The sequence below is a fragment of the Exophiala aquamarina genome (assembly GCF_000709125.1).
Source record: "Exophiala aquamarina CBS 119918 chromosome Unknown aczIA-supercont1.1, whole genome shotgun sequence".
Lineage (NCBI taxonomy): Eukaryota > Fungi > Ascomycota > Eurotiomycetes > Chaetothyriales > Herpotrichiellaceae > Exophiala > Exophiala aquamarina.
Window position 1 is genome coordinate 592,338 of NW_013550587.1, and position 14,795 is coordinate 607,132.

General features: G+C 51.7%; 6 protein-coding genes across 6 annotated transcripts; 3 read left to right on the top strand and 3 right to left on the bottom strand.

Moving 5' to 3' along the window:
* Positions 1-1,544: 1,544 nt before the first annotated feature.
* On the top strand, positions 1,545-2,225 carry A1O9_00217 (uncharacterized protein; the record flags this gene model as incomplete). Its single annotated transcript, XM_013409381.1, has 1 exon — positions 1,545-2,225. The coding sequence occupies one exon, from the start codon at positions 1,545-1,547 to the stop codon at positions 2,223-2,225; it is 681 nt and encodes a 226-aa protein (XP_013264835.1).
* A 1,798-nt stretch (positions 2,226-4,023) lies between these two features.
* A1O9_00218 (uncharacterized protein) lies at positions 4,024-5,670 on the bottom strand (the record flags this gene model as incomplete). The annotated part of the gene is made up of 2 exons (XM_013409382.1): positions 4,024-5,499; positions 5,560-5,670. 2 exons carry the CDS (start codon positions 5,668-5,670, stop codon positions 4,024-4,026), a joined length of 1,587 nt encoding a protein of 528 aa, XP_013264836.1.
* A 1,302-nt stretch (positions 5,671-6,972) lies between these two features.
* A1O9_00219 (uncharacterized protein) lies at positions 6,973-7,857 on the top strand (the record flags this gene model as incomplete). The annotated part of the gene is made up of 1 exon (XM_013409383.1): positions 6,973-7,857. One exon carries the CDS (start codon positions 6,973-6,975, stop codon positions 7,855-7,857), a length of 885 nt encoding a protein of 294 aa, XP_013264837.1.
* A 60-nt stretch (positions 7,858-7,917) lies between these two features.
* On the bottom strand, positions 7,918-8,851 carry A1O9_00220 (uncharacterized protein; the record flags this gene model as incomplete). The annotated part of the gene is made up of 2 exons (XM_013409384.1): positions 7,918-8,533; positions 8,625-8,851. 2 exons carry the CDS (start codon positions 8,849-8,851, stop codon positions 7,918-7,920), a joined length of 843 nt encoding a protein of 280 aa, XP_013264838.1.
* A 1,263-nt stretch (positions 8,852-10,114) lies between these two features.
* Positions 10,115-11,777, top strand: A1O9_00221 (uncharacterized protein; the record flags this gene model as incomplete). The annotated part of the gene is made up of 2 exons (XM_013409385.1): positions 10,115-10,686; positions 10,757-11,777. 2 exons carry the CDS (start codon positions 10,115-10,117, stop codon positions 11,775-11,777), a joined length of 1,593 nt encoding a protein of 530 aa, XP_013264839.1.
* Positions 11,778-12,943: 1,166 nt separating this feature from the next.
* On the bottom strand, positions 12,944-14,101 carry A1O9_00222 (lysyl-tRNA synthetase, class II; the record flags this gene model as incomplete). The annotated part of the gene is made up of 1 exon (XM_013409386.1): positions 12,944-14,101. One exon carries the CDS (start codon positions 14,099-14,101, stop codon positions 12,944-12,946), a length of 1,158 nt encoding a protein of 385 aa, XP_013264840.1.
* Between the last annotated feature and the right edge of the window lie 694 nt (positions 14,102-14,795).

Consider the following 14,795-nt stretch of genomic DNA (forward strand, 5'->3'; position numbering starts at 1 on the left):
TATCGCGAAAATACCCTAGGAATAAATCTCATTAGCTCATCCTTTACTACGCTAATGTCAGGCGATATGTCAGAGCGGATGCCATAGCCCGTAGCGATTAAGCTAAAAAGACGTGGAGTATCGACACGAAGTGTCGATATCTCTGGCAATCCACTATATATATGTATTCCATGGCATCCCGTGACACGATAGGTCCGTAAGCCCTTAAGGATCGCTCCAAAAGACTAGATACAGTATCTCGCATAAAGTGCGAGGTATTCACGGACCTCCTGTAGTAGTCATATCCTTGTTAGAAGGCCGCCATAGGCATTCCTAACAGCTAAGAACGTCGTATAACTCGCTACTGGCGCTCATACCTTATATGTCTTCTTCCCTTCGATAAGACCAGGCCAATCGATGCTGCATACAGCTTAGGTACTCAAATGACAGGAAGATCGAGAGTTTCGCGCGCTGGCCGATGGTAAAGACAGTTGGGCCTTTTCCATCGCTGTCGCCTACAAGACGGAGTGAGGGTTTACCAGGTACCCATCCTCTTTGTACATCCCTATATCCTGGCAGACCTGCAGCTCGTCCCTCCATGCTCTCCAACTCCTAAGCGGCAGTGGTTGGCCCTATGCCCTCACCTAGCCAAAAATCCCCTATCCGATTTCGTTGGGTCTCTGTCAAGGATAAACGTCCGCACAGCCCCACAGCTCCTGCCGGTTCCATGTCGATTGATTCAAGAAGGACGAGAGGGCGAAGATGGGAGTGTGTAAGGACAGTTTGCTTTTGAGAGGATGGACGGTGCGCTCTTCCCTTTTCTCTCGGTGCTATCTCGAGATTATGGTTGGATTGTACATCCGGTAGAAGTATAGCAAGGCTGACGCCTCTTACCACCATGGAGCACAATTGGACTCACTTTGACGAACGAGTCACGCTTGCCATAACGTCGTTTTGACTCACGCTGGTGTAATGCTATATTTATTAATAGGTTCGGATTTGGGATGAGCGTTGATGTAACGGGGGATCACGAGAGAGAGAGAGAGACGCCGATGGAAAGTGTGCGGTACAATAGGCCCATTCAGGACGGAGAAGGTCGCTCACTATGACAGAGTAAGGTTTTGGGGGGGTCCCTCGGTATGGCACGTTGGAAGAATTTCGAAGTGGGCGGTGGAAACGGAGGCCGTCCAAGGCTAACCGATCACATAATCACAGTATGTTCATACAAATGCCGATTTCGTAGGCCAAGACCAGCGCCGCATACAACCCAATGCGGTTAGACACTCAACTCAGCCATGGTTTGATCTGCATGCACGAGGTGCACGAGGCGGACAAGGTAGAAGGCATGAGATGGGACGAGGAGGCTTGTCGAGGAGTTCTATATAAGTGCAGGCAGGTCTCGATGGCTGGATGTCGTGCAAGTTGCCACAAATCCCTGTACAAGAAACAAAGAGTCATCAAGACAACCCATCATTCGCTGAGCTCTAGCACAATCACGACCACCACCGTCGTAACAACCATACCCTCTACCACAAGCCAAGTTCTTCCTCAACAGCCCACTCACAATGGAATACGAACACGAAATCCCCCAGTCTACCGGCGACAAGACCTCCCCTCCAGCACCGACGCTCCAGGTGGACTTCTCATGGAAGCAATTCCGAAGCATCATTACCGACCAAGCCAACCCGTCTGAACCCATCTACAACGTGCACTACAGCACCTTCAGATCACCGCACCTCACCTTCAAGTCTGCGGACGACAAGGAGGTCATCGGCACCGGGACACTGCAGGTGGTGTCGATCAACGCAAAGTACGAAGTCCACGGTCACGCAGGCACGCTCAAGGCGCTGAAACGCCTCAAGACGCAATACACGCACCTGTCGTACGCGTATTCAGACGACCCCGACAACCCCGTGCCCATGAACTGGAAGAGCAGCTGTGGCCTGAAGAGATGGGACTTTATATGTATGGACGAGGCGCAGAATCCCGTGGCCAAATTCTCGGTCAACATCTGGGCCCTGCGCAAACTGGGCCACTTGGAATTTTTGGGGGACAAGGTCAGCAGCAATGTGGCGCTGAGGGACGAGCTGGTGGTGACGGGATTTACCCTGTTCTATATGATGTACCTGAGGGCGAATAACATCCTGTCGTTGTTTGGGGCCGCGTTTGCGAGACCAGGGCCGATCGACATTGAGAAGGAGAAAGACAAGGAAAAGGAAAAGGAGCAGCGCAAGGTTGCGGGATGATAGATACTGGCCACATGTGGACGCTGCTATCAGGCCGGCCAATCAATGCCCACGAGGTCAGGACTGTTCACTCCATTCCAACGTTCCCCGTACAGCGGTGCTTGCCTGAAACCGCCTCAATCCTGGTAGCGAAAGGATGAGTACTATTGGTTATTGGAACCTTTAAAAGAGTTAGGGCTGTGCTTACACTCCTTAGGGCGTACCTTAGGGCTAGCTAAGCCGAGCTTAGGATTACATAGCTACAGCTGAAAATAGCTGAGTTACTACAACGCGGGTCAAATAGCGAGATGCTCAAGGTTGGAAACGGAAATGGACCTTGGAGAGGTTAAGATTCGCCGCTGAGTATAAGTATAGTGGTATAGGCTCATAGTCGAGGCCCAAAGGGGGCCCTTGAGCCCGAACTAATAGCTTCTAAGAACAGGCAATGGCATTAGACAAGCTCCCTACGGGTCGTCCAGTGCTCCGGCGCGCTCCCCCGTGCTCTGCCGGGCATCTGTCACGTGTCAGATTAAAGCGGCCTCGCTCCCTTTCCTGAACGAAAACGGTAAGGCACAAAGCACAGTTCGGGGCATATATAATATATAATTAATATATATCTCTCGCAATCAAAATAGAACACAACTATTCTATCAGCACCACGATGTCATCACCGACACACAGAAACCGCCTAGATACCGAGCTATCCAAGGGATATGTATCCATCTTCGTGGCAACCCGCAATGCGAACAACGGAACCGCGACGTACTGTACAAATCCTAGAAAGGGTCCCCCTCTCTGAAGGTTTCCTTACCCAGTGAGTTTGTTGTTACTTGGTGACGTAGGAGCAAGGCTACCAATAGGCGCAACTGAGGGGCAAAGCCCTGCGCCGCGAACGGGGGCTTTTGTATGTCCCGGGAAGTGTGGGAGCGACCGCTTGTGGGATAATTAGTTCACGGTGTTTCGTCGTTGTAAAAGGGGCGTGTCGGTTGCAACGTGGCTGCTGCCGTCGCTCGGCTGCCTTTTTTTGCCTGCCTACTTGATAGGGTCAACTACTGCACTCGTAGAATTTCCAGATATTAGCTGCCGCCCGGAAAGGGATTGGCGGTAAAGCAAGTTTACGCTCTGTCCTCGTAGGCTTTTCGCTAAGATTGTGGCTGCAGGATGAATTTATCCTTGATGCACGCCGGGGCAGGGATTCCGGCCCATTTAGCGTCGAGTACTTTCAATCATATTTTGAATACCAAGTAAGGACGGAGCTAAGCTTTACGTGCTCGTGCGGACCAATAGCCAAACAGAAAGCAGAAGTTTAGAAATTGAACTGAGCTGAGCGATCCTCACAAGAAAAAAGGAGCCATTCGCAAGAGTATTTTCATCCAAGAAGATCGTAAATTCATCAGGGGACCACCCTCCCGGCTCCCAAACCCATATAGGCAGGTCATATTGACCTGACTCTGGAGCTTAGCCCTCTTGTAAACACCGTTTCCAGGTTTTTCTCTGCCGTGCCTGCCGTGAGGCGGTGGCTGGTGCTGCTGCTTGTGCTACTGGGGTTTTGTTGTTACTTCCAGGTTCCACACCACGCAAATGCTCTCAGAGACATCCACCAACAGGAACATCAAATCAAAACACCTGTCACTCCTGCGATTATTTCTATCGTCTCGTCACTCGTGTGTGTGCATTACATCGTCAACATCATTTTGTCCAATGTGTCGTGGTATAAGGTTTTGGGTTGCCAAGAAAACCCAGTATAGAAGGATCCCGCGTAGAAAGGCGGTCTGAGTCAATCCGATCCAGCAGCCTTGGTCACCGTCTTTCTGGTCGTCTAAACAACGGCTGCCACGCCACCACGGGAATTGACATGATTCCGTTGTCTCTCAATGGGACTCAGAGCATCGGGATATTGTCTTCCGTGGACGCCTGCAACTGTCGCAATTCGAGGCGGTGCAGCGTGCCCTCTTCGGTGACTATTTCTTTCGTAGTCCGATGTGCGGTGTCTGTGATCTGTACCGCTTCCGCTGCTGCTTTCTCTGGTTAATGGCTGTCCGAAATTGTTTTGATCCGGATACCGGATAGTTGGAGCACGTGGATCTGGATGTACCTGTGCTTGCATAGGCGAAGCAGGCTTTGGATTCGGTACCTCGGTATCCCAATTAGATTCACGCCATTGAGGGGCACCGCCTCCACGATGAGGATGTGAAGGTTGTAGAGGTTGTGGATTGCTCGCACGGTAGTGCTCGGGTCGTAGAGGTTGTGTATGTTTGGAAGGCGCACGGTAGCTTGCATCAGATGAATGACGACGTTTGTGCGACCTGAAAATTGAGGGCACCCAAAGACTAGAACGGCGGGTCTGGCGACCTTCGCCAGGTCTGCGAGGACGAGGGCCGGCCTGCGAGTTTTCGGAGCTTGCCTCGCTGCCCGTATCTTCGTCGACGGTTGAAGGAGTGCGTGCGGGTGATCTATAGTGAGTGTTGTATCCAGAAGTTCGTCGGCCGTTCTGATCGGCTTTTCCGCCAGGTCTTCTGTTGGAAGGGCTATTTGGATTTGGTGCGGACTGTTGACTGGCATGGTTACCGCTAGCAGTGTGAGATCGTTGACGGGCTGGAGGAGCAGGGGATCGTTGGGCGGAGTGGCTTCTAGCCTTCCTAGGACCCTCAGGGTGTTTCGGCTCCCAGTGAGAGCCACGTTCGCCTGAGGGAGAGACAAAGTCTGGGACACTGCTTCGTCTCCGATAGAGGGCGGTCTGATCGTCACGCGAACTGCTTCGCGAGAGCCGCGATGGCTTGCCTACTTGGCCGCCTGAGAAATAGCCATCCCGTCGGTCATGGGCTTCTGGATGAGGAGATTGGTAAGGGGAGTTTTGAATGCGGCGCATGTAATTCTTTTGGTTCAATTTGCCCGTGACCATTCTATGCCAGTTCTCCATCTCCTCGTCTGGTCGAGTCGGAAAGGCTTCTCTGGGGATGTATTTGGGGAAGATAGTCCCATTTGGGCCGGGAATGTTCCAGACTTGAACGGATTTCTGCAAAAAGACAATGTTCTCTTCAGGGCATAGAAGCATTTGAATGGTCAACCAGCGAGCGAAGCCGGTGGGAGTCAGGCAAGGTATTTTGGGAGTGTCGAAGGGAGATTGTGTAGGCTGCAAGCTGTGGAAACAGCCGAGAGTGGTATACATAAAGGAAAGGCCATGTTCGGAGGTATTGAGGAAGAGAGAGTCGTAGTTGCCGCCGACTGCTCTGTAGAAGAGGGCAAGTCGTTGCGGGGTGAGGAGGTCAGAGTCGGAGCGAGGCTCGAGGGTTGGCTACGGAGTCAAGCAGTCAGCAGACGGCGGGGAGCATATGCGGTCCAACAAGGAACGTACAATGATTTTGGCAATACCGAGGCAGAGCTGCTCGAGTTGTGGTGTCGCGCGCTTCTGAGGATTGATCAGATACCTCCAAAAGCCGTGACCACCAGCTTGGTTGGCATCCATGTTGAGTGTTGAGAAATGCGGTGAAATATCACAGCATATGGATTGGGATAGAAGCGGTGGGTCGTCGCGCTCATGGTCAAGCGCAATAATCCGAGTAGTGATGAAGATGAGATTGGAGGCGATAGGATAGAAACACAGAGAAGATGCGTGCGAGAGAAACAAATTGGGTGAATGAAACAGAGGCGAGAGGAACGGCAGGTGGGCAGAAGGAAGTCAATGGTGACAATACTCGCAGTCCCAGCAGCGAGGACGGTGGTGGTGTGTGTGGTGACTCTGAGTCGTGAGTGCGAGTGACTGAGCAGCACTGGCAGTCACCCCAGCAGGCATGAGGACTGGTGACTACAGAGTACAGTACTAGGAGGTAGTGCCTGGTTCCCACTAGCAATTGACCTCACAAGAGGATTCGGTCCGCAGCAGTCCAAGCAGTTCATGCCCGGCGCTGGTGGCTAAGGGCAGATGATAAGTGGTGGGTTACCGGGGACGGTGGATGCGAGCCGCCTAAGGGTACAGTAGGCATGGCAAACAAGAGCCAGGTCCCGCTCGGCCCTGTGGTTGATAGGGTTGATCACGCCCAGCCTTTCGCTTCTCACCGCCTCTCCATTACCTACTGTACCAACTATTAGCACAACCACCCAGGGACCAGAGACCTTTGTCTGCCTGTCGCAAGCACCCCTCCCTTTGCCCCCCGTAGCCCCCACCTCCCGAGGTCTCGCAGTCTATTTGAGCCTGACCCGTGCCACCCCGCGTTATTCTCGTCGCTGGTGACTCAAGCCCCAATTTTACCCGTCGTTGCGCACACAAGCACAGGAACAGGCACAAAAGCGGCACACAGAGGGCCAGGACCCCTTCCTTGCCGCCTATTATTCGCTCATTAATTCCAAAATCATGCCATAACAAGACGTTTCTTCGAGGCCCAGAGGCTCCTCTCTCTCAACGGGATTGCTGAGACGGAGCCATTTTTCAACCAAGTTGGTTAGTGATACCACAGGCGCCACTCTGTGGCAGGCCACATGTCTGGAGGTACCCAACACACACACATATACACATCCACTGGTCTTGATGCTTCTGCCTATGATATTGACATGAACACCTTCGCTTGTGACTTGACTCCCCTGCATGGCGGCCTGACCGGGACACTCACTTGACTTCGTCGTCCAATTCATCCCATCCATCCCATTCATCCAAGGAGGCTCATCTGCCATCGCTCGCTGGCTGATTCTTGTCCCAGACACACTTCAAACCCCGTCATCATACACCACCCCTCACATCAGCACATCGTCAGCATACTTCTAATTCCGCCTCATGACTACCAACAATGATGAGCCCAGCCTCATCAAGCTGCCTGAGGAAATCCTCCTCCAAATCTTGGATCTTGCCATTCCGGTCCAACATCTCTGCGTCCAGCGCTTGACCGATCGTATGCCAACCAGCCCTGACTCCCCCTCGGGGATTCCAGGTGTTTTCCTACTCACCAAGTCCATCTATGAACGGGCCGTCCCCATCTTCTATTCTAGAGCAGTTCTCAACACGGCCCCGCTACGTCCTCCCCCATATTTATTCAATACACTTAGTGGCCCGAGCCTGAGGCTCAATCTTCGGACCGGCTTAGACGTTCTATTTGCATCGTGTAACCCGCATCATCTAGCCCGCATTGCCGCTGTCAACATTTACAGCAGCCAACACGACGCCATTAATGCCGAAGCCTACGAGGCTCTTCTCGGCTGGCTGGTGGATAACACCGGGGTTAAGCAGATTAATTTATCCAATCGGCTGATGACCAGGCTGCGGAGAGGTAGGACCGATCTGAATGCGGTATTCAATCTAGCCACCGCCACCCCTCCGCCCACTCTCACAAGGACTATATATATTTATTCAACACATCCACGCACCCCCTGGGAGTCGCTTCGGATGGCCGAGCTCCAACGAGCTCTGAAGGATCGCCATCTGCCGACACTCCAGTCTCTCATCTTCGAAAATCGTAGTGGAAATGACCCTTTCCTAGATCCGAGATGGGATGTCCGAAAGAGCGATGATGACCAAAAACTACTGAAGGTGGACAAGGTGGCCTTCTTCCTAGACGATTTGATCGCTGCCGACCCAATGTGTTCCACACGATCTGCTTCTGCGAGCAGATGCTTATACCACGTCCTATTCGTTGTGGAGCCGTCTCTCAGGGTCCCGGGTTAGATTCTACATTGATAGACATGCAGAGACGCCCGAGGAACTATATCCTTGCCTACCGTACCATTAGAACGAGCTAAGAAACCTGATGATATGACTTCGACCACGAGGCTTCATCATCACTTCTGTGTGCAGAGCTCCCGGAACTGTCGCCCTATCCACTTCCATCCCATGCTCCTGACACACCTGTTCAAGGATGGCTCCTTGTCCAGCTGGTACAATTTCATCATCGCCTGCCTCTACGATCAACATTTTTAGTTTGGATTTGATCTTCCCTATGTCTTCAAGGGCACCTTTGCTGTCCCAAGTCGAGCGTAAAAAGGGCGCGAGATACCGATACGGCAGGAACTTCTGAGGATAAAGCGCCACGAGCATGGTTTTGAGGTCGACGAAAGGCGTTTCCAGCAAAAGACCGGAGATGCGATTATGAGAGCCCGGATGACTTTTCAGGAAATTCGCAAGACCAACGGCTGCAGCGCCAGCGCCGATCGACTGGCCCCAGATGATGATTTTGGTCTGAGGTTCATATCGGTTCAACACCCAGTTCAGGGCAGCTTCGACATCGAGCTCGATCCCCGGTTGAGAAGCTTTGCCTTTGGATTTCCAGAAACCACGATAGGACAACCCAACAATCGTATATTGTTGGTCATCAGCTTTGCTGCCAGTCCAAGCTCTCAATATACTGGATAGATATGGCAAACGAGGTGGCAATGAACTGGCATTTCTATTTACATTAGTTGACCTGTCAAAGAGAAATCACGGTCGGAACGTACCCTTGCAGATACAAAACTACCACACGTCGTCGCTGCTGTGCTTGTAGTGCAACAGTATTGGGCCCGCTCTCCAGAATTTTGATAGCAGTCCCATCGGCGGCCTTGATGTCATGTTCACTCCATGTGAACGGCAGACACTGGCTCGCATAATCGCGGACCTTTTCTGAGCGCGAAAATGGAGGCACAGAAGGCATGTAAATGATCTTGTTCTGGAAAATCACCATCATCAAGCATTTATAAGTCCACAGAGTCACTAAAAGGCCTCCAAATATCACCGGAGGCAGAAAGACAGCTGGGATCGATTGCAACCCAAAGTTCCGCCGCTGAACATGGGCATGGGGTCCAGCTCGAAGATTCGGCGGCGGCCGCAACCATTGTAAGAAATTTGCATGGTGCAAGCGCCTTACTGGATGGTATGTGCACCAGGCTTTAGAACATTGCATTGGCCTAGGATCTTTGAGTGAAGAGTGAAAAGCGAAAAGCGAAGATGAAGAGAGTTGCCCTGACGAGAAACTTGCTGGTGAGGTTGACTTAACGGTGACGCTAAACCTAGAATGGAATGCACATGCCTGGAAACGCTCAGCCTTGCCAGTTGCCAAGAGGATTCACTCAACCCTGCTCGCTATATAAAAGTGAGTTCTATTCCTCTTCGACGACTTCTACAGAGTAACTTTGACATTGGTCGTAGAATCTCATTTTCTGCCTTTCTGGGTCTTGCCATCATCCATGGCCAGCCGGTTGGGAAGACTCGCACATGGTCGTTTAGACTTGCATTGCAACTATGACTCGGGTTTGTTTCTCACTGTCTCTTCACAATTCAAGATCATGTTTTAGGTTAAACGGCCAAATATTCCCCCCTTCGTGCACCCTCGTCCCGTCACTTGACTACGCGACAAGGTGCATTCAAGATTTCGCACCCACGCTTCTTCTTGATTTTTCTATCTACTCTTCCTTTCCCCGTCTCTCTTGACTTTTGATTTACTCTGTTGGCATGTTGCACAGAGCGCCTGAGCATGCAAGCTGCTTTTTTCAAGCATCTCCTCGTCGCGATATGCTCTTTCTCTACTCATCCCAGACCACACTTGACTCTGGCATGAGCTTACCACAAATCAACTACTCTCACATTTATAAGAGTTGCCATTGAATCCTCTGACTGCATTTCATGCACCACCATTCCGGAATTCGAACTTGCTATGTCGTTGCAAAATCGTGACGATGGCCATATGAGGCTCGTGTCGGGGGTGGGTCTTGTACCAAGTGGGCCTAGACGCCAGGGCAGCAGCCGCTTTCAACGGCCTCAGCCTCGGCCTCATATCGCACCTCATCCCCCATCCTTGCCGCGATCACAATGCACCATTCCTAACTCACCGAGTCTAAATCACCAGAATGACTTCAGGCTCCCAACATCTATAATTTCAGACTCATGTGTCCATATCTCTTCAGCCTCCCGAGATCTGGAGAACGCTGAATACCAGAACCCTTGGCAATATATGTCAGCTCTACAGGGACTGCAAAATCAAAGACAGAGGTTGAGCCGGATCGCAGAGCAGCGACGAGATGAGCGTCGCCGTCTTGCCCAGGAGAGGTTCAACGAACAAAAGTCTGGTGGCTCACAGTTCAATCATGTCAAGAAAGAGCGCTCCGGAAATGATATTGTTTTCACGACTGATGGCAGGCGTATCAAGTTAGAAGACACCGCAGAAGATGAGGTTCGCTCTTTACCTTCCTTTGAATTCCATCGGCGTGGAGAAACAAATATCGACAACTCTGCGAACCAGAAGCGGTCGCCTCGAACACTCGTTAGCTCGGATGGAAAACAAACAGGTCGCCCAACAGATGTTAGCTCTCCTGCCGATGTGGAGCATGGGCCAAGCCCACACTCACACCCAAACCCAAATTCGACTCCAGGTCCAGATAAGTCCAATAGACCTCGATGCACTTGCCCAGTCGGAAGAAATTGTGAGGCGAAGACTAACGAGCTGGTTGATTGCCGCACACTCGTATTGGAAACAAAGGCCTGGGATAACTGGATTAGTGAGCGAAAAGAGTTCTTACAATCTAGGTAAGTGAGACTCTTCCAGTTTTCTATAGAACGACCCACATGGTAACATCAGCTTACATATCTTCGACAGCCTCCCGCCAAATGTGACACCTGAGGACGAAGAATACATGACTCTCCAAGAGATGCAGGACTTGCTCAAGATCCTCCATAGAGTTGAAATTAGGCCCCCAAAGAGTGTGGCTATTCGCAGGGAATTCGAAAACTTACAAGCATGGATCCTGAAAGCCCAAACCAATTCTGTGACCCAAGAAGTGCTCCAGGAGTCTATGGTCCTTACTCGGCTGGAAGAGTTCCTTTCCGAAGACTATGCAACCCTCAGAGAGAGCAAAAGAGTGCACATAAGTATCGTCGAGAATTTGACGATCATTTATCGCAAATGGGAACTCGGTGACCTGAGCGTGGTAGCTCGCCGTGGCCTCATCCAAAATCAAGAAAGAGGCTTAGTTCGCGCCGATGATCACTGGCCCTATGCACGGAGTGCAGATTATTTCGGCCACGGCCACCTAGTCAATGGTCAAACGTGGAGATCGCGAGCAGAAATGCGTCGTGACGGGGCTCACGCACCGCCCATCTCTGGTATCTATGGAACGGCCAGAGAAGGTGCAAAGAGCGTCGTTATGGGCTATCATGATGAAAGCAAGAAGGATTATTATGCAGATATTGACGAAGGTGACACGATTTTCTATATGGGCACAGCTCTTGCCCGAGCTGCGGACGATGAGGAGGCAACGAACATCAAGGATCGCCAGTCACACACTCCTGGGATGACGCATCTCAACAGGAACGGTAGAGGCCCGACTTCCGGGACTCAAGCCTTGATCACGTCCTCACGAACCAAACGACCCGTCCGCGTCTTCCGATCGTCTCGACTTGCAGACATTGTTACGCACAAACCCGTCCAGGGCTATCGATACGACGGGCTATACAAGGTCGTGGGCTACGAGGTGCTGAAATTGGATCGCCAAATCTATCGCTTCGGGATGGTCCGCGTGGAGAATGGCCAAGGGCCTTTGAGAGAAAATCTCCCACCACCGGCACCCACTCATAGGAAGCGTCGACGCCATGCAGGAGAAATTTCCGATGAAGATTGAACGCCGGAAAAAGGAAAGGGACACAGAGCCCTTTGATCCTAAGCGAATGTTTTCCGAAGCCTTCCACGGCAATTTTTCGCGGCGAGCTCCTTCCTATACTGCATTTACATCGATTACTTCTCGAGCACTGCTTCTCGGAAGGGGAGAGATAATCCCACTCCGCTGTGCAGGATCGGAATGAGCTCTGCTGATAATGGTACCGTCCTTCACTATTTACAAGATAGATGAACCGGGGGTTCTTCTTTGATGGTCATGAGCTGCTTTCATCACGCTATGGTCCTATGGAGCTGGAGCACACATAAGGGCCGCCAACACATGACATACACTCTGTCCATACATGAATTTAAAATCACAGCACGTGCGCCACAAACGACGCATTCGCAGAATTTTGGCCTCAGGAGCTCTTACGATTGATGACGACGACAATGACGGCGATGACGATGATGATGGCGCTGATGATGATTTTCTATAGCACAGCATGGGCGACTTGAAGGAACTCGGGCGCAAATCACCCACTTTTGACTTCTGATGTAGCCGTTGCATAGACACATGCCTCGCCAATGGTATTTTGCTAGGCAGTGGTTGGCAAAATAAAGTTCTGCACTTCTTACTTCTTGGATTCCGCCTCCACGTTCCGCGCCTTTGAATGATCAGACACAGCATCACATAATTGATGTACAGGCTCGACAGCACACTATACTTTTAGGCCGAGGCTGTTTGGCTTGGGGGCTTGTGTAAGGCTGAGACTCGAAAAGGGGGCTTGGGGCCCCTTATTTTAAGTACCTAGCGAGTTACCTGTGGTTGGTTGCTTAAAGTAGTCTGCTCGCTGATGGGAAGGAGCCAACCGACCAACACCAAATGGTTACTTGTCTATGTAGTGAGCCCAATTTGATGATTATTATACTGCATCACATCGGGTTTTGCAAGAGAAGGCTGTTCTCGCCTCCCCTCCCCCGTTCTTGCCTGCCTGTCTACTTACCTACCTAGACATTTGCATTTGCCAATGACTAACATTGGTAGCTAGTATGAGTGATACAGGGAAGGGCAAGAATCTTGGAGGAGGTCAATTTCCGAGGAAAAGTCTTGTATATTCATGCATTCCTAACCGTTTATAGATATTGATACAAGCAATAGCAACACTCATGCTAAGACTACGACGTGGGTCACTACGGTGTGCTCTCCTGCGGCTTTAGAGAGGTCGTTTCCTTGTCTCTGCCCTGGACGCGATGCGTCACATGCCTCAAGCTCCCGAAGGTCAAAACATCGCTGATCCGCTCGCGCCCTGTGAACAGCATGACCAGGCGATCGATGCCGCAGCCCCAGCCGCCCGTCGGCGGGAGGCCCCATTCCAGTGCTTGCAGGTACGACTCGTCGGGGGCCATTACTTCCTCGTCCTTGATTGCTGGAGACGAAGAAAATGAGGGGAACGAGGGAGAGGCGGGGGAGGACTGGCGAGCGTAGAGCTGTTGCTCGAGGAATTTGCGGCGTTGGACGATAGGAGAGTTCTCTTCCTCGTAGCAGTTGACGACTTCCTTGCCGTTGATGAACAGCTCGGCGCGCGCCGCGACTTCTTGTGGGGGTATCGTGCTGGTGGTGTTGCAGTGGTAGGATTTCGCGAGTGGGGAGAGGCAGTTGGGGATGTTGATGATCCACGTCGGGGGTCCGTTGAGGGATTGTGGTTCCAGGTATATCGACGAGAGTTTGTCGAGGAGACGGGGGAGGGTCGGCGTGGGGGGTAAGGGGAGATCTTTGGATTGGAAGATCGCGAGGAATTCTTCTCGTGCAGTGGGAGAATGCAAGTCTGGTAGGGGCCGGCCTAGTGCGTGGCTTAGGGCTGGGAGGAAGTCGAGGATTTGGAATTCTTCCCGGACAGATTGGAGGACCAAGCTGGCGTTAGATGGTCGAGGGTAGTTTAGGCCGCCAACGGCGCGAGCGAGCTGGTGGAGGAGATCCTCTGTGTATTGCATCAATTGATGGAGGCCATGGCCAACAGCGTAGAATTCACAGGTCGAGAACTCTGGGTTGTGCGTCTTGTCGAGTCCTTCGTTACGGAAGCTAGGTCCGATCTCGAAAACGCGATCCATGCCGCCGATGATTAGACGTTTGAGCCAGAGTTCGGGGGCGATGCGCAGTGCGAGATCTCTTCCGTCCGAGAACTCGGTGGCGATGGTCGAGAAGGGCCGAGCAGTGGCGCCTCCTGCTTGTCCTGAGAGAATCGGTGTTTGGACCTCGACAAATGATTTGGACTCGAAGAATGTGCGAAGAGTTTTGATGATGGTCGCACGTGCCTTGATGGTCTCAATGACAGACGGGTCGGTCAGCATTTCGACGTGGCGCTCGTGAAAATGAGTGTTGGACGACTCGCTGGTTGAGAAGCCTCGTTCTTCGACGGGAAAGCGGTTGAGGCATGGAGCTTGGAGTTCTGGCAGAGTTGTGGCTTTGATGGAGATCTGGCCGTTTGAGGCTCGGTATGGTGGGTAACCATGTATAGCTGAGAAATTTATGGCCTTAGCGGCAAATTTTGTGATACAATGGTGTAGAGAACTCACAAATAAAGTCCCCTCGGCGGATCAAGGCACATTGATGCTTGAATGAAGATATAGAAACGCCAAAAGGCTCGAGAGTGGCGAATGACAACACAATTTGAAGCTTCAATTGATCTTCAACGATGTCGATGAAAGCGAGCTTAGAGCCGCTGGTGCGAATAGATGAGACTCTTCCCAAAACTTTCGATTTTGTCAGTCTGTCGGCTAGCGTACTGTTCTTGTGGGTTCCTAACCTTGGACGTGAGCCGAACCATTTCGTGCCGATGCCAATACTGATGGTGGCACTTCTGTCGAACCACCGTTCAGAGCGGCGATGAGGGATTTTATACTTGTGGCCGAGCGTCCAAAGGAGCTTATTGTATAGCGCGGATATGGATCTTTGCCTGAAGCATGTAATTCCTCTGCTCTCTTCTGGATCTCATCACCCGTAGACCGGAGGGGTGGGTCCGCAATCGTCTTTTGAGGTGCTAGC